The sequence below is a fragment of the Delphinus delphis genome, chromosome 21 (genome assembly GCF_949987515.2).
Source record: "Delphinus delphis chromosome 21, mDelDel1.2, whole genome shotgun sequence".
NCBI lineage: Eukaryota > Metazoa > Chordata > Mammalia > Artiodactyla > Delphinidae > Delphinus > Delphinus delphis.
In genome coordinates, this window is record NC_082703.1 from 25,955,717 (window position 1) to 25,979,795 (window position 24,079).

Sequence of the window (24,079 nt, forward strand, 5' to 3'; positions counted from 1 at the left end):
AACATGTTCTCCCTGGAAAAAACCTTGTGAATATGCAGTTAGACAGGAGCAGCGAATACATGACATGACCCACATGTGAATGGGGCAGTGCTGCCAATCGTGAAGAAAAGGTTCAGAGGACATATGATAGCTATTTTTAAGTATGTGAAGGCATGCCATGTAGACCAGAATCTGGAATTGGATTAGCAGGCCGAGAGAGAGTGCCAAGGTACATGGATCAAGCCAGAAAGAAGGCCTCACTCAAAGTGAAAATGTCCATGTGAAATCATTGTCCCTGGGGTAGTTAGTGTCACATGAGTTATTTAATGCAGGCTGGACACTTACTTGTGAGTATATTTTCAAGAAAATTCACATTTAGGTCATTCTAAGTGATGACCAGTGTCCACACCAACACAGAATGGAATAAGAATGTCCACTCCGTGGTCTCCTATGATACAGATGAAGTGTGTAGTCTGAAGGATAAATACTCCCATGATATTGTATGATCAATCCAGGCAGATCCCCAATTATCAATACAAAGAGAAGGTCATCAAAGACCAGCCTGCCGACTTCACAGCTTGACCCAGGTCTAACTTAAGAGAACTCTGAACTAAGCAGTTAGAAAAGAGGTACGGGTCAGAATTCAGACAATGTTCTTTGGATATCTATAATACAGCAAAATTCCAATGTGGCTCTCTAGGTCCGTGTGTATAACATTTTAAATGCAAAGATGATTTCTTTTGGATTCATGAATTTCTGTGATAAACATTTTCCTTAATTTTTAAAGCAGTAAGTCAAAAAATAAATACACATAACAAGAAAATTGCAACAGGCTCCAGCTTTTACACAGTCCTCGTGTTAGGGGGTTATATGGGCATCCCCAGACATGGAATTTTAATTTTGCTTTCTTGTTTCTTGAGGGATAACCATTGATAGTCATTCCTCCTCAAAGATGGGTGACTGCCGAGCTAACAGTTTCAAAGTGAGACTAAGGTCTCCTGTCCTCTTCACCCCTGGATACCTGGGCTCTGTCTATGGACATGGTAGAATATCCTAGAGTCAGAATAACACAAACTCTTCAAGAAGTGGCGACTATCCCAGCTGATTTCATAGTTGTTATGGATACGCTTAGAAGGTGGTCAAAGGTCATCTCTTCATCTGGAGCTAACTGGACAAGCAGAGTGGGAGCTCCTAACATTTCCAGCCCCTAAGCAGGTAGGTAACCCAAACAGTTAGATCCAGGAGATCCTGTGGACTGGGCCATTCTTAGATAAAACATAGGCAAACAACAAAATAAATAAAAATACAGCTCCTTAGCTGTAACAATGATTTGGATGACAATACATTTGAAGATTCTATTGGTTCAGTTACAATAAAATGTAGACCTGGTGTTTATTCTGTGAAAAAGCTACCACAGAGTGGCAGATTGGGCTCACAAAAATGTGCTCCTTATGCACTTAAGGACTGAGTCTCCAAGTCACATCTTGAGCTTCCTGGTGGGGACAGATGTGGGAAGGAGCGAGCTCACTAATTCAGACTCTAACACGGAGAAATTCAGTACCAATTCAGTGACCAGACAACAGTCAAACCAGGACACTTTGGGGAATGATTTGGGAACCATTAATAAATAAGCTTCAGGCAGAGCTGTCCAGGGCCTGGGGGTGCTGCCCACTTGGATTATGAGCTCGCAGAGGTCCTGACCCTTCCTGATTCGCCTTTGTGATGCTGGTGAAGAGCTTTAGTGGGAGCTGCATTACCGTTTGTTCCATTAAAAGTGGAATTAGAATGATTATCACAGACAGTGAAGCATTATTTCTTTTGTCCTTTTTCCATTTTTCTTCTGGTTTTTTCTTACTAAGCTGTGTATTTTATAAATATGACACTAGTCTAACTGCTTGTTTTTGTGCATGATAATTTCCTGTGAACAATCCCACTAAAGATTGTATATTAAATATGTCTGAATCAAACAGTGCTCTGAACAATGCTAATATCGTTATATTTTTCTATTTATTCATATTTATTATGAAACCCACTCAGAGGCTTAACTGCTTATCTTGTACCTACGAGAATAATAATCTCCCTTTTCAAGACAGTCATTATTTGAGAACACAATATCCTTAGCATAAATACACGCATTCCCAAGATCCTAATTAAAAGGTCTGAATAGTTAGTGCATGGAATAAGATTGATCTTTTAAAATACAGGCCTGGATTTGTTTTTGAGCTGATTTGAAATATCGAGTATTCTAATATTTCAACATTTGTAAAATATGATTGTCAACAAGAAAAAGACAGCATTTAACACTTAATGCAGCGGTCATATATTTAAGTACGTCAGACAAAAATACACGTTCATGGGCTTCCCTGGTGGCGCAGTGGTTGGGAGTCCGCCTGCCAATGCAGGGGACACGGGTTCATGCCCCGGTCCGGGAAGATCCCACATGCCGCGGAGCGGCTAGGCCCGTGAGCCATAGCCGCTGAGCCTGCGTGTCTGGAGCCTGTGCTCCGCAACGGCAGAGGCCACAACAGTGAGAGGCCCGCGTACCGAAAAAAATATATATATATACACGTTCATTGTTGTAATGAAAAGAAATGCCACCGGGTTACACTGTTTATCTATAGGACAATAGATTACAGTCCCTTAAAAGGTGGATGTCATCGCTGTCAGTGATTCAGGATGGCCTCGAGGTCAGGAGCACACCTGTTACTCACCTCTGCATCTCGGCCTCTCCGCCCCTATGCTCCACGTGCCGTTGGCGTGGCACTGCACCAGCCTCTGGCCCTCCAGGTAATACCCGGGGCTGCAGCTCAGCACCACCTGGGCTCCATACTCATTCAGGGATCCTGACACCAGTCTCCAGGTGACATGTTCTGAGAGCTGGGCTTCAATGCCAGGGCAAGTGACCGCTGGAAAGAAACACACTTAACATCATCACTTTGTTCTCAAGGGGTCAGACCAGGCCTGCTTTCCATGGTAAAGGCCTCCTGTATGAAACTCACCGTGCTGTACAGAAGAGATGCCATCACCTGTTATTTGCTGTTTTCTCTACTACCCACATAGCCACACAAAAACGATCCCATATGCAAAATGCATTCCACAGCCTCATGGCAAGTGCACTGGAAATCTTGCAGTGGGATTACATGTAAAAGGATAAATCACTTCCACAAAGTCTCGAGGTTCATTGAAAATGATCCTCAGGTAAATGTAGGCATGAATAGAAAAATCTTACTTCTAATTTGTCTCTGTCCTCTGAGAAACTTGAAATGGTAATTGAGTAACTGAAAACCAGCTTAGACCGAGAAAATCAGATGCCCTCGTTCCCGTCCTCCCTACGTAATACGCTCTATCACTGGATTTACTGGCACACAAAATCCACATGCACACACACTAATACTATACAGAAAAGTGGTTAACGAATCTTAAAGGAGAGAATCTATTCATGTCCTTAGGAGGTGAACTAGAATTACAGTAGCTACTTAATAAAGAGCAGTAGCAACACTTTTAATAACAGTAGTAATAGCAGTAGCCGTAGTACAATACTACCAGAGTGGATTTAAGTAATTTATGACAATGCTGAAAATACATGCAAGGTTTGATATATGTGAGTTTATATATTTTCTGAAGAGTACAATAATATTTAAGATTAATTTTACAATGTTAGGAACTAGAACTCTGCTTCCCTAAATACGAAGCTACATCAGCTAATAACCTTCACAGTCAGCTACCCACAACGTTGACCAGATTGATTAATTTATTGATCCTCGAAGAATTAGCTAAAGAGACCACTTTTTTTTTCAGAATAATATTAATAAATACATTTTACTTATAAATTCTATACAAGTTCATTATAATTGAATCAGACATATCCAAAATGTTACAAAAATCCCATTTAATCTTCTCTTGGTAATTTTACCATTACTATGTGCAAATAAACAGAAAAAATAGGCCTTTTTGGTATTATTGCAATAACAATATCAACAAGGTTTAAAATGTGAAGAGAATTTTCTAATTTAAAAATAATCCTTAGATCGAGTTCTCATGTATTTTTTAGGTAAAACAATTATCCAAATTTATATGGATAGTCAAGTGTTTTACCTAGTGATATAAATAATTTTTTTTTCTAACCAGATTACCTTTAGAATTTCAGTCATGATTGCCATTTCTGAAAAGACTTTAATGTTAAACTGACAAATTCATAACTCAATTTCAATCCTGCTGCATATTTCAAATAAAATCTGGGACTTCCCTGGTGGCGCAGTGGTTAAGAATCAGCCTGCCAATGCAGGGGACACAGCTTCGAGCCCTGGTCCGGGAAGATCCCACATGCCGCGGAGCAACTAAGCCCGTGCGCCGCAACTACTGAGCCCATGCGCCTAGAGCCCACGAGTCACAACTACTGAAGCCCACACGCCTACAGCCCGTGCTCCGCAACAAGAGAAGCCACTGCAATGAGAAGCCCGCGCACCGCAACGAAGAGTAGCCCCTGCTCACCGCAACTAGAGAAAGCCCGCGTGCAGCAACGAAGACCCAACGCAGCCAAAAATAACAATAAATAAATAAATTTTTAAAAGTCTAATTTAAATTTTCAAATAAAATCCATTTCATCAAAGCTGTGTTTCTAGAATTAACTTGATGGTTTTTAATTACTGAACTATCTTTTATAAACTCTGTTTCTGCCAAGAAGGTTTCAATGTTGGCTTACACAGTGGAATCAGAAGTTTTCTTCCGCTAATATCATCCACAGCAGTGGTTTCCCAATTCTGCGTGATTACCTCTTTCTTTATTTATTTTATTTAAAAAATTTTGGGGGGGAGGGCTTCCCTGGTGGCGCAGTGGTTGACAGTCCGCCTGTCAATGCAGGGGTCACGGGTTCGTGCCCCGGTCCAGGAAGATCCCACATGCCGCGCAGAGCCTGCGCGTCCGGAGCCTGTGCTCCGCAATGGGAGAGGCCACAACAGTGAGAAGCCCGCATACCACAAAAAAAAAAAAAAAAAAAAATTTAACATCTTTATTGGAGTATAATTGCTTTACAATGGTGTGTTAGTTTCTGCTGTACAACAAAGTGAATCGGCTATACATATACATACATTCCCGTATCTCCTTCCTCTTGCATCTCCCTCCCACCCGCCCTCTCCCACCCCTCTAGGTGGTCACAAAGCACCGAGCTGATCTCCCTGTGCTATGCGGCTGCTTCCCACTAGCTAGCTATTTTACATTTGGTAGTGTATATACGTCCATGCCACTCTCTCACTTCGTCCCAGCTTACCCTGCCCCCTCCCCGTGTCCTCACCTCTTTCTTTATGAAAATAGAATTTGGTTTCCTTTTAATTATCTGATTCTGGTTTAATTGTTTGCTTGCATCTCTGTCTCCCTGCTAGGCTCTAAGTTCTTTTATTGTAAACATTATGTCTTTTTACAGTTTTTTTTTTTGAGAATAATGTCTGACAAAGTAGGTGCTGGTGACATTCTAGTCTGTGTGTGTGCTTTGAAAAGAAACATGCCCCCCAAAAAAATGCTATGGCAGCAAAAACAAAACACAACAGCAACAGCAACAAAAAACACAAAGAAACTGAGGCAACAAAAGCATATGGGTAGAAACTGAGAGTAAAAAGAAAAATGAGAACTGGAATAAATATCTAAAGTCTACCTTGGCCTACTAAAGGAAGAGAGCGGAAGGGTGCAGCTTTCCAGAAATTCCTGCAGATGTGATTTTATTTGACATTTTCAAAGATGCCCCAAGGGGGAGACTATACAGAAATGTCTGAGTTTGAATGACCTATGATGTTTATTTGGGTGGTAAAATCCAAGTTATGTGAACCAAGATGACAGGAGAAGACCAATCCCTCCAAACTGTGGTCAGTAGATCCCCACTTGGTGAGTTTTACTACATGCAGGTCTGCACTCATAAAAGAACAAGGCAAACAGGCCCCCTAAAAGGATCAGCCCTGCTGCGTCCTGCCGGTCAAGCTGCCACAGAGAATGCGCTTTGTTGCTTGGCCCCGGGAACAAGGAAGCCATAGTCTTCCTTGTACCAGCTCTAGGGGCTTTGTGTAGGGGGAAGAGACCCAGAACATTCTGCACGCCCCACATGCCTACGTGATCTCCTGACTGCACTCTGGGGGACAGCCCAGCCCCCCAAGTCAGAACCTGAAAACTGTTCTCATGTGCTCACCCCCCAACCCCGAGTCACTGTGCTCCCTCACCCCCCAACTCCTCCAGCCGCTGCCTCCCCCCACCTGCAAGTCGAGCTCTTAACTCCACCTGCATGTCCTTAAAGGAATTTCATAAAAATATTAATCTCCTTCCACTTCTTCATTAAAAACCCAAAAGTTTCCCTCAGAAGCTCAGATAAATTGACGGTATGATATGCAAAGTACGGTAAATATTTATACCTTAAAGAAAAACATCACTTTTACTCAGATCCAAGAGAATAATACCACATTTGATATTATTTGATATTATACTTTTGAATATTGATTCAATAGAAATACATGACTACTGCTAAAATTGGTTCTATTCTGTGTTCTCCTTGAACTGTCCATTCTAGAATTCCCACAGAAACTTATTCTAATATGTTTTATGTTTAAACTCCTTTATGAATAATCCTATTATATTTATCAATAGCAAATTGTACTGTCATTTTATTATCAATGTATGATTGATTAACAATACAATAATTTTTCATCTATTTTAAGCACAAAAAGTAGCATTTCTTTGGGAATACACCAGTTAATGAATGACATAGATAAGGCTTTTTTACTGTTCATGCATTACTGATTATTAGAAAGACACTAGGTTTGGTATTGATTTTATTACTAATTTTTACTTTTTATAGATTTTTATTACAGGTATTTGATTTATGTTAAGAAAGTTTAACGTAAACAAGGAAATGGTAAGGGAAATTGTTTTGTTACAGCGATATCTCTCACTCATACTTAGTTATACACCAAATATCACCACTATCAAAAATCGTTTGATAGAAACTGTTTAAATTGTCCTGGAAACGAGGAGTTAGAATCCACTAGACCTGTAAACAGAAAGCCACTGGCTTTGTCTACATCTGCACCAGCGCTTGGGACTCTTTCCTCAATTTGGTGCTCTGGAGGGTTTTGTGTTATTTATTTTGTTTTCTCGTTTTGTTGGTGTTGTTGGTTTCTTCCTTTTTTTTAGATATTCAGGTAAATTTGTATTGAAACATGTAAATAGAAAGTGCACAAATTGCTATTATACAGTTAAGTACACTTTTATGTAATAAACACACCCCCACCTGACCAGCAACCACATCGAGAACTAGAACTGCACACACACTCTCGCCACCAGGCACACCCCCCCTGCCCAGCATGCACACTTCACTCAGGGGGAGAAAGAATGTGAACCAACTTCTAATGACATTAGTGACCATCTACACACTGTAGATGGTGGACCAACTTCTAATGACATTAGTGACCATCTACACACTGTAGATGGTGAACCAACTTCTAATGACATTAGTGACCATCTACACACTGTAGATGGTGGACCAACTTCTAATGACATTAGTGACCATCTACACACTGTAGATGGTGGGACCTGTTTTAACCCCATGTGAGTGGAGCCACGTGCTCTTTTACTTCTGACGTCAGTATTATACTTTTGAAATTAACCCACGTTAAGCCATGGAGCTAGAGTGCTTATTTGTATCTCTACATGTGCTCCATTGTATAAATATATACGATCAATGTATCCATTCCTTACTGATGGCCATTGGGGTTGTCTCACATTTTTGGCTTTTACAAACTGCAGCTTTGAGCATGTCCTTAGGTGAATATCCTTACGCAAACCTGTAGGTATATTTCTAGGGAGGGACTACTGGCTCATAAGATATTTTCAGCTTTAGGACACGCTACCAAACGTTTTCCCAAAGAGAATGTGTCAACTTACCACCTTTACCAGCAATGTATTAAGAGTTCCAGTGACTTAACATTTCTGTTGATGCCAGGTCTCCTGTCCTTTTATTCTATAAAGTTATACATTCTGATGTGGGATGTAGTGGCATCTATTTGATATTCTGCATTTTTCTCACTGGAACTCTTTACACAATCTTTGTTTGACACACATTCTTCAAATATCTTTACCCTTTTTAAGTTTGCCTTTATCAGGCTCTCAAACATCTGTTTTGAAGAATAACGGTACTGAAACTTAACGCAGTCCAATATATCTACTTTTTCCTTTGTTATCAGGTTTTTTTGTGAGCTTGCAAAGTCTTTACCTGACCCAGGCTCATGCAGGTGGGCTGGTGGAAAAGGGGAAGCTGTATTTTCACAGAAGCTTTATGTCCCACCTTTCACCTTTAGCCTATAATCATCTTGCCCTGATTTTGTCTGCGCTGTGGGGTGGGGATCCAGATTCACTTTCCCATATGAATATCCAGTTGAGCCATTTACTGAAAAGATCTCTGTCTTTTCCCTCATTGGGCTGCAGCGTCACCTTTGTCGAAATATCAACCAATATTGTCCTGGGCTCTGTGTTCTCTGCCATTGGTCTGTCTTCCCTTGGACCAACACCACCCCATTTTAAAGCCTGTGCCTGTATAATAAAACCAGGGTATCAGGTGTGCTGTGGAAATGCGCTGTTTGTGAGTCAGGCCTCTCTCTGTGAAGAAGTTTGAGAAGGATTGAGAGGAGGCACGCCCTGTGCTGGAGAGTCTGCTCTGGCAGCTGGATCCGAAGGAAGAGTGAATATGGAGGTTTCGGGTTTGGAAATAGGTCTCCTTTCACTTTCCCCTCTGACAGATCCTGGAAACAACTTGCATACCTTAGGGTTACGCTTCCCCGGTTTGAGGTCACTGCAGACAAGGCTCTGGAGAGTCCAGCCTCTGCCACCTGCCAAGACACAACTGCTGTGACTCTCCCCACCACACCTGTTCCACCAGGTGCACTGCCGGCTGCCCCCTGCTTCCTGCACCCAGCTCTCTTTCGGGGGAGCACCCTTCCTTCCCCCAGTATGACACATACTCAATCTTAAGTCATATGTTACAGCAAATCGTTCTCGATTGGATCAATGAGAGACTCAACATGCTCACAGTGAAGGCTTTCTCTGAAAGGATGCTCTGAGGGAGAAGCCCCGTATGAGCCCAGAGGACTGTGGCTTCTGCTGTGCATGTATGTGAGCGGGAGAAAGCATGGTACATGCACCAGGACCTCTCCCCCCCCACACACACACACACACAAGGACACAATCCCAGGATTCCCTGGAACGTGGGCTTCAGACCTCAGTGGTGAAAAAAAACCAAGAGGGATGCTGTGAGGAGGGTCGATGGGGTGTCTGTGGCCAGTGAGAGTACAGATGCCTTCTTCTTCTTTTACTCTTCTCTGTAGTTTCCAGGTTTTCTACACATTATTAATGGCCAGAGCAAAACCAATCAAGTGATGGCCTGATGACCACAGAGAGCATTGTATTTCAAGAGAGAATAATACATTTTAAAAATAAAAAAACAAATTTTAAAAAATAGGCTGGAAAAAAGTGAAAGTTGAAAAAAATTTTTTTCAGAACAAAACTTGAAACAGTTAAACTAAGTGCCAGTGAAAGAATCTGCTGCCTTGTGACACAAAAATATATGTACACACACACATCACACACCTATGTACATACACACACATATATAAACACACACACATATACACATATACAAATTATGTATGTATATATCCATATTATTGTATAAATACAACACACAAATATAAAAGATTATATAAATCAGTGCATACAAGTTTAACAGGGGATTATTTAGGAAAACTGGAGTGCTTCTGCTGGATTCTTATTTTTTAAAATTTCTTCCCACAACATCAATACTTTGAGGGGAAAAAAAAAGAAAAGAGAACAAAATCCCAGGCTACAGGAGGAAAGCAGGTGTATACCACACTTAGGGAGCTGCAATGAGTGTGTACATAGAACTGAATATTTTACTTGATAGAGACGTTTTCATTTCATGACATCAGACGTAACAGAATAAGGCAAACCTGAAAAATGAGTGGAATGATAGACTACATGAGGCTGAGCGAGAACCAGAGCAGAGATTCAAGGGGGTCATCACTGGAGGAAGACGGGAATGCGCGGGGGCCACCGGGGAGGGGACAGGGCCCTGGAAGCTGCGTCTGCAGGGCTCTTGCTCTGTCCAGGGCAGGCCCTGCCCCTCAGACGCAGCCGCAGTGACCGTGTGCGCCTCCCTCAGGACTCACAAAGGCAAAGCTGAGTTACCGTCAGAGGCAGCAAAGCAGCCTGCATGCCACTGCGCTGACAGTTTAGAGAAAACACTTCATTCTTCCCAACAAAAACCTCTCACACTAGAATTCGGGGTTTTCCCTGTGCACCTGCCCAGTTGCCTGAAGTCACGGGTGGCTACTGGTACTGCTGCTTCCACCGGCTTGTATTTGTTTAGTGTTTTCAAAAATAAACACCCTGGGACTTCCCTGGTGGCGCAGGGGTTTAGAATCCACCTGCCAATGCAGGGGACATGTGTTTGATCCCTGGTCCGGGAAGATGCCACATGCCACGGAGCAACTAAGCCCGTGAGCCACAACTACTGAGCCTGTGCTCTAGAGCCCACGAGCCACAACTACTGAGCCTGCATGCCACAACTACTGAAGCCTGCGTGCCTAGAGCCCGTGCTCCACAACAAGACCAGCCACCGCAATGAGAAGCCCGTGCACCGCAACGAAGAGCAGCCCCCGCTCGCCACAACTAGAGAAAGCCCGCGTGCAGCAACAAAGACCCAACGCAGCCAAAAATAAATAAATAAATTTATAAAAATAAATAAATTAATTAAAAAAACACCCTTTTCACATTGTCTATATAAATGTATATATAATTTTACACTGAGTGACCCTCACAACAATACGGGGAGAGAGGGCATGGGCGGTCCTGTTACTTGTATTTCATGGAGCAGCCAGTAAGCTGGGCCCCCCCCACGGTTAGAACCCCGACCTGTGCATCTCTGAGGCTGCCATTTCCTCCACAGCTTGACAACCGCACTTATTCTGTACATGACTAAAACAACCGGCACCAATGAAATCAGTGAGAACTCTGGGCACACCAATATGTAAGTAATGACAATTTTTAAAGAATGTTTTAAAATACCGGTCCATCTGGAAAATGTAGCAAAAGAAAGCGTTTTGCTTACATAAATGTTATAAACCAGTACTTGTGACAGTTGTAACTGAATCAATCGCAGGGTCCAGTGTAGTGAAATTAAATGTTCTCCATAACAAGCAGGTTTAGCTGAGTCGACAGACTGCTCCGTCTGCCAGTTTACCTCATATTCCTAACTTTTTAAAACAGAAATATAGATTATCTTCTATCACCTTAAAAAAAACACAACAACTCTAATGGAATAATTTTCTTCTATTTCAAAAAATTCAAGAGAAGATGTGCGGACGACCATTCCCAAGTCGCATGGTTAACAGAACTAAGGGCTGACTCGGGTGACGACGCAGTTTTGTATTAAAAATCCCTAAATACTCCTCCTCAGATCAGACCTACTGAAAGCACAGACAAGAAAGTTTCTGTGCAGAAAGGATGCAGTTTCTCTATCTTGTGAATGTTTCAAAGACAACACAGAATATTTCACATTTTACTTGAGAGAGGTTGGCTTTTCATTTTACCGTGAGTGATCCTGATTTACTAGTCATCCTGTCAGTAGCGAACCAGACAGGCTGACGGTTGTTTTGTATAAGATATTCAGACAATGACAGCATTGCCACCATAAATAAAGCCCTTTGGCCTCCCTCTCATAAATTACAGATACTGCTCATAAATCTCTGTGATATTCTAATCAGCCCCAAGATGCAGGGATGCAACTGTCTTTTCTTTGTAATGCAGCTATTCCCCCATCACACTCAATGTGGGTAAGTGCTTTTTATTACCAAGTTTAGTTCAAGCACATTTAATTAGATTGATAAAATTATGATCCGACGCCATTGGAGTAAAATGATTCAGCCAGCCTCAGAGCTACTTGCATTCACAACCTAGTGCAGCTTTCAGTGTGTCATTAATGTCTGCATCACTGGCTGGGGAAGGGCACAGCTAGTCTTAGTTCTGGTGCATGGGAAGCGGAAGAACAAGCTGCTTTGGCTTCGGTAAATAAGGAGCATAAAGTGGGGAAACCCAGGGCACCGTGCTGACTTCAATGCATTCCATGCCGTCTAACTTCAACAAACATTCCCTGTGAGGAAATGCTTCCACAAGGGCTGGGTTGAGATCCTGGAATTCTTAAAGGTAAACATTCTTTTTAAATGAATGTTTTTACCTCAGAGCTTAGCCAAATGATTAGCATGATTAGCTATGAGTTATTTAGAATAAGAGTAGGTAGACGGATAGAGTTTTGAAGTAAACTTCTAGGGTGTAACTTACAGGCTCACCTGAGAGACATCAGCATTTCAGAGGCACAGGCTTAAAAAGTCAGGAGACTTTAGAACTCCTGGTTCCTTCTCCTCCAAGACTCTTGACTGAACCTAGACTCTCATAACACTTATCTTCCCAGCATCCTGGGATTGCCAGACTTCTGCTTATTCTTGTGATGACTACCTTTTCCACTTGTGAAGTTTCCAAGCCCTTATGAGATCGGACATATTTTTCTGCCCTGGGCTCCTTGTCATTTTGCTTCTGGGGTCAGACAATAAATATACACTATCAGAGTCAGATCACGGGACACTGAAATAGCGAACGAAGCCTAAACACCAGCGGTGAAACCTCATTTCAACAAGACCCATATTGAAGTAACCTCATCCACTTAGTGATACTAAGTGGCAAATACTGTTCAGAATTTTTTCGCAAATTCTATAATCTAGGTTCCATAAGAAATCTATTTCTAAAATTACATAATATGGCTCATTTTATAATTACACAAAATGAGTCTAAACAAAGCCCTGGAAAGGATGGAAACAGTACTTCCAATCCGAGTGTCTGTGTGTCTGTAGAAAGAGAATGAGAGAGGGAATCCCACAGTGAGCTTGCCTTTCTGACTTGGGGGCGTTTTCGGAACTAACTTCACTGCAAGTAGCTTTAGTTCATTACGTCTTCGTTCAAACTAGTAATAAATGGTCTTCCAAGGGGCCTTAAAGAGGAGGGGCCTCCACGCAGCTCTTGTCCCCAGAGGCCATGGCCCTGCACTGAGCGGCTGTCAGGTGCTTGGCAGAAGAATAAACAAGGAAAAGAGGGAGAGAAAGTTAAATAACGTCAGACCGCGTCACAGAGAGTCTCACTCACTCATTCATTCTTTCAGTCACAAATCTTTATAAAGTTCCACCATGAACCAAAGTTACGCCCACCCTTGAGCAGCTTCTGTTTGTTAGCGATGAAACGTGGAGAGGGATAACCCATACAGTCCTGTGCTTAGCGGCCACAGAGAACCTCAGTACCACAAACCCTGTATCTACCGTTCTTCGAGTGTTCTGTTCAAACTTTACTTTCTCATATTTATCGGGGAGCCAAGGGGAGCCCTCAGTTCACAATTCTAACTAAAATACAGAAAGCTGGACGAACTCGTGTTCAATCTTTGGAAGTGAAATAAAAGAGATGGGAAGATTATATAGTTGGCCCTGAAAATAATGAACCAAAAACACATCTGAAATGACAGACTCTGGGTCCTTTAAATAGCTTAACTCCCCCAAAGCACTACAATCCCCAAAGACGTCAAAAGTTTGCACAATTGTGATCTACAGCCTTAAAACACTTTGTTCCCACAGGACGTACGACAGTGAGGTTTGTCACCATCTGATGCTCCCAGAAAGCGGGAGCAGCACAAGCTCGCCCTGCAGTGATGCCTCGGACGGCCAGGAGGTGGACCCGGCCGGCGCTCACCAAGCCACTCACCGCTTCGTGGGGGTCGTGCGGCACCCGGAATCCATGAACACCTGACCCTGAGGTGCTCCGTTCCCCCGGCACAGGGGCAGATCTCAGCAGGCTGCGGACAGGGTTGGATGGCGCGGAGGGGCACTTCCCCCTGGGTCATCCGCCCGTCTTGCCGGCTGAGGAATTAAACCACCCTTTGGTCTAGGCTGTATTTTCATAGCTGATCGCAGCCTTGGAAGACAGAGGTAAGTGTCTCACACCTCACACTTATTTTTGAGCTTTACTATATACTTTCAGAAATGCATCTGTAGTTTGCACGATGACTATGCATTTAGATCGGGGTGGCCTGGCCTTCCTTCATCAGCTTTGCTAACATCTTAACTGAAATCTCTTGTCAATGCACAGTATAGGCAAGAAGGACCCTTAACAGCAGCTGCACGTGCAGGACACAGTGGTCAAGCGCCACGGGGCCGGCGGCAGAGGGCCTGACTCTGCCATGGGCCTCCCTGCAGCCCTGGGTGGTCACTCACGCCTCTGGTCAGTAGCTCCTACCTACGGGATGGCAATAGTAACAGTGCTTCGAGTTTGTTACAGGGACTCAAAGATGGAACCCATATGAAACGCTCTGCACAGTGCCTGGCACAGAGAGAAACTCAACAATGCTGGTGCATAATTGGTCTCATAACACTGTGGTTTAACAATATGATTTATGATTAAATGACTCTGGTCCAGGTGTTAAATGCAAAGAATAACCTGAACTATACCATGAAAATAGAAATAGTTAATAAAGAAACATAAGTACTGTAAGGCCATTTTTTGAGGGACTAAGGGGATAAATATATATCCCCAACATTTTTATAATATTATAATACAAACACACATATATGCAAGCACATATAAAAATATGTATGTGTATAATTTACTTATGTATGTATGCACATGTACATGTGTATTATATATGATTATATGTATAAATATATTACATGTAGATGAGTACAGACATACATATGTGTAAATAGACAGATAATTTATGTGTAATCTTAGATGTTCTATGATCGGGCTATTTACAGGCTATATAAAGCTACTTCATATTATTTTAACTTGCTCCTTCTTTCCTGAAATGTATACACATTGCAGTTAATCACTTAAAAGTACTCATGGAGCGCAGGGCATAGTAGGTCCTTAATAAATTATTAACGACAAACTTGCTTCTCTAATAGCTTTCACTGCAAAAGAAAAAGGCCTCTGCATATTGGGATTTCAGTTTGATTTTGTTTGTTGTTGGAAGGTGATCTTAATGGTTTTGTTTTCTCCTGAATGCAGAGGACGTGATCCATATCTACTCATCATTTGTCCAACTAGTAGACATGGGACATTTGTACCAATAACTCTCCCTTGCTTTATTACGGCTCTATTATGGCTCATATCTTCAATGATCCAAATCCAGTCTCAGTAAATAATTAAAATGAAAAGAAATGAGGCTCACACATCTGCCTTGGAGATTTGTACGACTGTGGACCGTATTCAGACTGAAACAGTTATTTATTACAACCTTCATTTTAGTAAACCCGAGGGTGAAATGAGCTCAGTTTATTTACCATTTCCATTTACTACTTATCAAAGCTGAAGTGTTTCTTATCTCTCGAGGTTCAGTGTACTGATCTACATATTATTCAGTTGGTAAAGAAACTTATGAAACTGTCATACCAACATAGGAATTGGCCTTTCGGAAATATACATCTCAGAAGTTAATAGTAACCAAATTTTTTGACTCAGAGGTAAAGTTTTATGCTTACTCGGCTCAATTTCTTTAATTTAAATTAAGTGAAAAAAACAACTCCCCCTCAAAAAATTAAATGGATTTTTCCAGCCTTTGAACACCAGGGAAGTTTAATGAACTGTCCATTTCTTCCTTTTATAAAGTCTAATAAACAATGGGGAAAATATTTGAAAGTTTGAGATGATACTCAGAAAATTTAAGGTCGATTTCTCATTTTATTATAAATGTTATATTTTCCTGTCCTACTGAACAGGTAGCAGTCAGTATCAAAAAAGGTTTTAAAATGCAAATTGATTTTTCCCATTTAACTGAATCATTTAACTGAACATACTATGTATTTCTCAGCCTGGGAACCTCATTTGTATGTAAAAAGCAATTGTGTTATTTAATTTTTTTCACTATAACTTTAAAGCTGTTGTACATCTAGATGTGCATTTAAAACAGAAAAAAATCAAATATATGTATAAATTAAGCCACCTTACGTGCTATAATATTATGCTTTATGTAAACATGAAGTAGTTCTCTTAATTGATGTAATATTTGCCTTTGAACTGCCAAAGGCCTCTCATTCCTGATTTCTCCAGAAAATTTTAGACATAAATATACATTGTCTTTGAAATCACTTTGTTCTGCTACGATCCTCAAACAAAAGGCGACTCCCTCCCCGACCATCAGCTACTGAATACTTTTTGGAATGAATTACATGCTAGATTAAAGACGCACCTCTTTTTTTCTGTCTCTGGTCTCGGTTTTATAACATATAAGACTTACAAATCATGAGAGAAATCAATTCCAAGAGGCAGAACAGCACAGAGATCAGGAACAGGGCTCTCTGCTCGGGTTTCCTGGAGCCAAATCCTGACTTGGCGACTCTGTCTGTGAGTCTGGCCACCTTAACCCATCTCCTCCTGGTTTGCATCTAAGTGACGTGATACCAAAACTGCATTCCTCATAAGGATTAAATGGGTTAATTTGTGTAAGGCTTTGGGAATCCAGCCTGGAAGATACAGGGGTCCAAGACTAGTCTTACATGAGCTACCATCCATGTGGTGTGAGCACCTAAACGTCTAATAGTCATCAGACTCATCCACCAGCTGGGTCACGTTCCCAGGTGGACTCTCCATAATATCTGCCTTTTGGAGAAGTGAGTTCAAAATAAAGAGTTTGCGAATTTTATCTTAATCACCATGAGAACTCTTGGGAGGATTTAGGCAGCAAAGTGTCATGTTGTGATTTTCATATGCTTAAAGATGAGTCGGCTGCTGTGAGAGGAGATTGTGGGGGTCATTTCATGGGCGTGGGTGGAGGTGACTTGGCGTGCATGGAAGTGACCTGAGTGGGCAGATGTGCTTCCTGGGTGGAGGTGATGGGACTCGATGTAATGAATGTGGGACGGGAGGAGGAGAGGCAGTGAGGAGGGGCTGAGGGAGTGTCCAGACTGCTGTCCTGAGCTCCATCCTGCTCCTGCATGTGGGTAGCCCAGAGCATCCTCAGACGCACAGCCTGGCTTCTGCTCCTGTTCTCTCTTCTGTGTCCTCTTTTGCTGCAATCTCTGGGCGCTTCTCAGGACTGTGGGGACTCTCGTATATTCTCTCCTTACGCTAACCCCACTTACCATGAGATCTATTTAATCCTGAAACTACCTCTTTGTGGCCAGTGGAATGCACAGCCTTGGCTCACCACAGCGCAGCGCATCCCTAGGCAGGTCCTGGCAACGTCACAACCACTGTGCTTTCGTGACGCCCAAAGCATCAGTACCGAGCCAAACACTCACCGCACAGCTTTACCGGTGGCAGCAGGGGACCTCCAACAGGGCCCTTCGACTATAACCAAACACTTCTCCAGATGCTTTTATGACATGACCAATCAAATGTATTTGGTTGCAAATTGTGAATTTTGTGTGTCTCAGTTACTTACTTTGTATTAAGTCAGTAAGATGAAGAAAACAATACCTTCTCCAGAGGACTACTGTTATCATTGAATGATGTAACACAGACAAATGTTTAGAGTTACCGTTCAGAAAGGTGGTTCTGATTATCGCTATCATCCCACCAGAACAAGCTCAGTCTCTGTGGCAGCACCGTCTCCTCCATAAAGACTGACCCGGGGCTTCCCTGTTGGCACAGTGGTTGAGAGTCCACTTGCCGATGCAGGGGACACGGGTTCGTGCCCCGGTCCGGGAAGATCCCACATGCCGCGGAGCGGCTGGGCCCGTGAGCCATGGCCGCTGAGCCTGCGCGTCCGGAGCCTGTGCTCCGCAACGGGAGAGGCCACAACAGTGAGAGGCCCGCGTACCGCAAAAAAAAAAAAAAAAAAAAACTGACCCCAGTCCAGGCACACTCGTTACTTCCTCTGTGTCTGTCACCTCTCCCCACAGTGTTTACATCAGGCCATCTGTCTAAGGCCCCGTGCAGATGAGCAGGCGGATGTCCTGGCAGAGCAGGGATGAGTTAGGGCGTGTGCAGGCCTCCCCCTAAGAGCAACTCCCTGGTTGCCCTGTGCCCAGAGGAGAGCCCTCACACACTTTACTGGTGGAATCCAAGACACGTTGTCTGCTTCCCTCTCTCTGAAATTCTGCTTCTCTCTTTCTCTACCCTCAAATCAGGACTTAAAAAGCTATGCTGTACTTCTTTTTTCTCACAATTGTCATGTAGTTAACTCTTGTGTTGAATTTCTATGACGCCAATCCACTTATTGGCCACTGTAAACCACCTGCTTTGGAATTCTGGAGACCAGCCTCCAGATGGCAAATAAACATATGAAAAGATGCTCCACATCAAATGTCACTAGGGAAATGCAAACTAAAACAAGGAGACACCACTACACACCTATTAGAAGGGCCAAAACCCAGAGCACTGACAACAGCAAATGCTGGTGAGGGTGCGGAGCAACGGGAACTCTCATCACTGCTGGTGGGGATGCAGGATGGTGCAGCCACTGGTGGGGATGCAGGATGGTGCAGCCACTTTGGGAAGTCAGTTTGGCGGCTTCTCACAAAACTAAACATACTCTTATCATATAATCCAGCAACCGTGCTCCTTGGTATTTACCCAAAGGATTTGAAAACTTATGTCCACAAAAACGTATACACGGATGTTTATAGCAGCTTTATTCATAATTGCCAAAACTTAGAAGCAACCAAGATGTCACTCAGCAAGTAAATGGATACAAACGGTAGTTCATCTGACAATGGAATATTATTCAGCTAAAAAGAAATGAGCTATCAGGCCATGAAAAGACATGACAAAACCTTAAATGCATATTACTAAGTGAAAGAAGCCAATCCGAAAAGGCTATTGTGTGATTCTAACTATATGACAGTCTGGAAAAGGCAAAACTATAGAGACAGTAAAAAGATTAGTGGTTGCCAGGAGTTGAGGGGTAGGGATTGTCTCAACAGTGCCTTACTGACTCTCAGGAATGCAATAATTATTTGCAAAAAAGAAAAAAACAGGTTAAAATGACGGCAAGGAAAATAAAACGTATGGAGGAAAGTCAATTATTTTTTGTAAACATTTATATGTTCATACCTAAAATGTTCAAATAATTTTAACATGACCAAAACACTATACACAAAAACGTCAATATATTAATATTATAATAGAAGCCCATGAGATCTATTTTGCAAATATCTTAAGAGCAAAAATATTGTATATGTAGAAATACTATGTAGTTTTCAATTTTTAGAAACTAAGCAGTTAGATTATTTCCAATTTGAGGCAGTTTTGTAGAGCAGCAATGAAAGTCTTGGTATAAATTGTGTGTGTGCGCATGTACGTGTGTGTGTGTTGTGTGTGTGTGTGCGTGTGTGTGTGTGTCAACTTTTGTTCTTTTTGGCTTTGTGTTATGGACTTGATTATTATTTTTTAAGACGAGTCTGAGAATGAACCCAAACTTTTGACCCTTTTAAGAATATTATTACATACTGTAAATAGCATTCCAGAAAACCTACCCCACTTCACAAATCAGTGATATATTTATTGAGCATCAGTGTGTTATGCAGAACGGGTGATAAAAAAATAGACTGGGCGTTGCCTTGAACCTCACGGAACTCACAGTGAGATGGGAGATGCAGAGGAAGCTCGTGTTGAACTGCGTCTTAAGGTTTTGTGTAGAGTGCTTCATTTCTCCATTTCCTCTTGACTGCATCCCTCCAAAGTGAAAACGGCGGCACAGTCAGGATGTGCTGGGTAAATTTCATGGTCTAGGTGCTGATGGAACCAACATGATTCCGTATGACCCACCTTCAAGACTGCAGAGCTTATGGTAAATGGTCAGAGTGGCTGATATGGAATAAACTGGCGTTAACATGACCACACTGCCAGAGATGAGCCCTCACACGCTGTGGGAGAGGACCTCGCACTTTGGAGCCTAGAGTTCTCACCAGCGCGTTCCGTTCCTCTTCAGATCTGCAAAGTCGGGCATGAGCGTTAGAACACTTACCTTTACACGTTGGGGGCTTCCCCCTGTTACTCCACAATCCATCTTCTTGACACACAGCTGTAGCCTGTTGACCGGCGTCCAGCTTAAAGCCCTCGTTACACTCATAGGTCACTTTACTATCCAACGTGAACTCATTCCCCGTGAATGAGCCGTTTCCTGGGGACTCCGGGATTCCACAGGACACAGCTGAAAAGAAATGAAGGAAGCACAGGGTTATTCTGACAGATTATGAAATTTTCCTCTTTTCTTTTTCTATTTTTCATCTCAAAGATGTATAAAAACTGTTAGATATTTGCATTTCTCACGTGTGTCATAAGTATGCACATTTCCAAAGTTGTAAGGGTCTTAAGAGTGAATGGGAAACAATGGAAAATGGGTCAAAATACAGTATCTTTAAATTTATTATTCTAGAAGGTATGTCTGACAGCTCTCACGCAGTTTAATCACATGGACACGCCTTATCATATGGCCGTGGTCAAGAGAACAGTGTGATGCGTTCTACTTTATTTAATACTAGAAAGAAAGCATAGAATAATATCTCTACCATCACAAATGTATCACCATATTGATCCCTTGGTTTCAAGACTTCATAGGAATCAGAGTAAAGAACGGCCCACCTCAGGTCTCAAAACCCTCCCCCAGCTTAAGTCTTCCCGCCCACCAACTCGCCAAAGACTCATTTTCCTTAAAGCGCCAGGAAATTCTGTTAAACGGCAAATATTACCTTAGCTAAGAGCATCAAAGCATCTATTGCCATAAAATGTATTAGTTATAAACTATCTGTCAGAAAACAGGTCTGCGGAACTAAGGAATTAAGGGGAGATCTTAGAACAGAAGGCTCAGTCCTACAGAGATACGCAGGCTAGCTTTTACGTGAAAAGGTCAGGCAAGAAAGGGGTGTGAATGAAAAAGGAATTTTTAAAAACTAGTAAGATGGAGGGAGAGGTCAATATGAGCACTTCCTTCTTAAATTTGCTAGCTCTGATCCAGACTTATCTGCTACGAGATAAACAAACAAACAAAAACAATTCTCAAGTTAAATAAGTTACGGTAAGGAACACAGAGTAATGCAAGGGGATAAGAAGGAATTCCCAACAACACACCCAATTCAGGCGCTCTTGTCAAAGGGAAGCTCTGCAATCACTAAATTAAGGATCTTCTTTTACTCAATCAAAACCTAAGATATTATGGATTTTAAGTCATCATGGGTTTTAAATTTAGATTATTTAAAGATTTTCCCACAGATTACAATGAGAATATACACACAGTATGATAAAGCTGGAAGGATTGGTTGAAAGAGTTTACATAAAAATACAATTTACAGGTAAGGAAGAGAAAGATAAAATGACTTGCCTGGGTTAGCACAGCTACCTTGTTTAAAACCTGGGGCCGGGGACTTCCCTGGTGGTGCAGTGGTTAAGAACCTGCCTGCCAATGCAGGGGAAATGGGTTTAAGCCCTGGTCCAGGAAGATCCCACATGCCGTGGAGCAACTAAGCCCATGCGCCACAACTACTGGGCCTGCGCTCTAGAGCCCGTGAGCCACAACTACTGAGCCTATGCTCTAGAGCCCACGAGCCACAACTACTGAGCCTGCACACCTAGAGCCCGTGCTCCGCCACAAGAGAAGCCACCATAATGAGAAGCCGGTGCACTGCAACAAAGAGTAGCCCCCGCTCGCCGCAACTAGAGAAAGCCCGAGTGCAGCAAAGAAGACCCAATGCAGCCAAAAATAGATAAGTAAATAAATTTATAAAAAACAACAACAACAAGAAAAAGTAACACGTAGGGCTGGAGAACGGACCTGATTCCCAAGTGAGACCACCATCTGCTCTACAGGAGCCCAGGCCACCTGTGGTTCAGTGTCAGTGTTTTGGTTGTTGTCTTTGTTATTTTTTCTTTATCAAAATCTTCAATGAATGCAATGGGAAATTATCAGAGGAGTAGAAGAAAATGTAGTGCTGATAAAAATCAAACTTCTGGGAAAAGCCAAGCTCTAAAATTTCTCTTGTGCTTAAATTTATGATCAGCTATTTCAACCACCTGAAATATACAGTGTGTGTGTGTGTGTGTGTGTGTGTGTGAGAGAGAGAGAGAGAGAGAGAGAGAGAGAGAAGCATAATAAAAATTTGCAAATGGAAAACAAAAAAACATAGACATATGGACATCATTTTGGACAAAGTACTGAAAATAATTGAATTCTAACCTTTGGCTTTCCAAAGCCGTTGCTTTGCCAAGGCAATGTATCAGTGTGAAGGCTGCTAAGTATTTTGCAAAATATTCAGCTCAAATTACTGAATGTAATAAATGTCCTTTACGATCAAGATCTCAGAGTATTGCCTGCCAATGTCTTGTCTCCTCACCATTTTCTCTGAGATTTCGCTCTAATAATCATTTGTTCATTCTCGCAAACCTTAATTTCTCTGCCACTCACTGAAGCGCGCCCAGCGTCCTGCTTCCTTACAATTCTCATCTGGGGAGAACACCGAATGAAATGACATTTCTCTGGCAGGTTAAATGGGAAAGATGACATCCATTCTACAAGCACACAGGAAACCCTACCTTGAAAGGATTCAGACCCAGGAGGCCAAAACAGAACAGCTTTATAACTACTTCTGTTAAATCTGGAAGCTTATTGAACAAGTGAACCCTGAGTCCCAGGACTTAAGAAGGTCCCACTTCATGTTGTCTATCAACAACTGGGAATCTTTTTTGGCCTCGAGCTGTAGGTTTTAGACCCTAGAGTGTCCTAACATCAGGCTATGTGGCACAGCTCAAAACAGAGGTTGGCACTCTATTAAAAATGGAATTCTTACACTTCTGATTCAATGAAGAATAGATGGAACAATTCTCATAGACTTATAAATTCAGGCTTATGGGATGAAGGCAGTTTTCTGCTAAAATCCAGTATTATTCATCTATTCATTCATCCAGAAATTCCGCATGATAACTATTACATGGCAGATATTCCTCAGATAATTTTTAAACGTCAGTTAGCTAAATGTATACAACTTTCAAGACCTGGAGAATTTTCTTACTTTTGGCATAGCTGAAGGGAGTAAAGTTTCTTGTGTTTTTGCTTGTTTTGTTTCTTATTGTACTAACATAGCTTTATATTGTCTGACAACCCAGACCAATGATCACATCCTCATATCATGAAATTTACCTTCTGTTTGAGAGCACAGGTTTTAAAGTCAGACATCTGACTCAGCTCTAGCCTCTGGCATTCGCCAGCTCCATGACCTGAGTTACTTAATGACTCGTTTCACTGCTCTCAGGCTAATACTACTCACTCCAAAGGTAACTGTGACGACTGCATGAAGTAATGTGTACAACACCATTAGCACTGTACTGACACCATGTAGACACTCAGTAAACGACAGAATATTAACTTTATGTGCACGCATCTATACACACAATTTTTACTTATTTCTTTTGTAAATAAAGATATGAATTGCAAGGAACAACTCCTTTTAATACATTTGTTAAAAGAGAGCAAAATGTAAATCAGGAGGAAGCTGGTTTATTTCTATCACATATCTCATGAGAAAGTTGTCATTTTGGTTTCAAATAAATGGAAGAGACACTCCAATTTCCATTGTTGCAGCCTCCTTTAATAGTGCAAAATCCATGTGGGATTTTTTCTTTTCATATTTAAGGCCTTAAAAGGAGCAATTTTTCTTGTCTCTGCAAGTTTAAAACACTTCTCTTATTGTTTCCTACTTCTTTCAAATACTTGTTCTCCGAAACTTACAATGGCTCCTTCTTTCTGCTGCTCCTCAGAGGCTCCAACATCTCACCATTTGCTTTTCTTTTTTCTTTTTTTTTTTGTTTCCCCTTCAAAAAGCTCAGTGATTCCCGGGCTTGAACTATGGCCTTAGACTTGTGATTCTCATATCTTGACATCCACGTTATCACCAGCTGCCTACTGAATTTCCACTTGGGCTCTGCCCACGCCTCAAGCCAGATTTGTGCATATCCTAGGTTGGCAGCTGTCCCTCACACAGCTGTCCTGACAGACTGCCTCAGTAAACCGTTCTCCCAGTAATTC

The 24,079-nt window shown here is 42.0% G+C and overlaps 1 protein-coding gene across 1 annotated transcript in view; it reads right to left on the bottom strand.

The window, feature by feature from the left end:
• Positions 1-24,079, bottom strand: part of CSMD1 (CUB and Sushi multiple domains 1) — a 1,741,289-nt gene that overhangs the window by 63,459 nt on the left and 1,653,751 nt on the right. Inside the window, exons 50-51 of the mRNA XM_060001344.1 lie at positions 20,030-20,215; positions 2,691-2,885 (exon numbers count right to left, since the gene is read on the bottom strand). Coding sequence (XP_059857327.1) covers positions 2,691-2,885; positions 20,030-20,215 — 381 coding nt within the window. The remainder of the gene's footprint in view (positions 1-2,690; positions 2,886-20,029; positions 20,216-24,079) is intronic.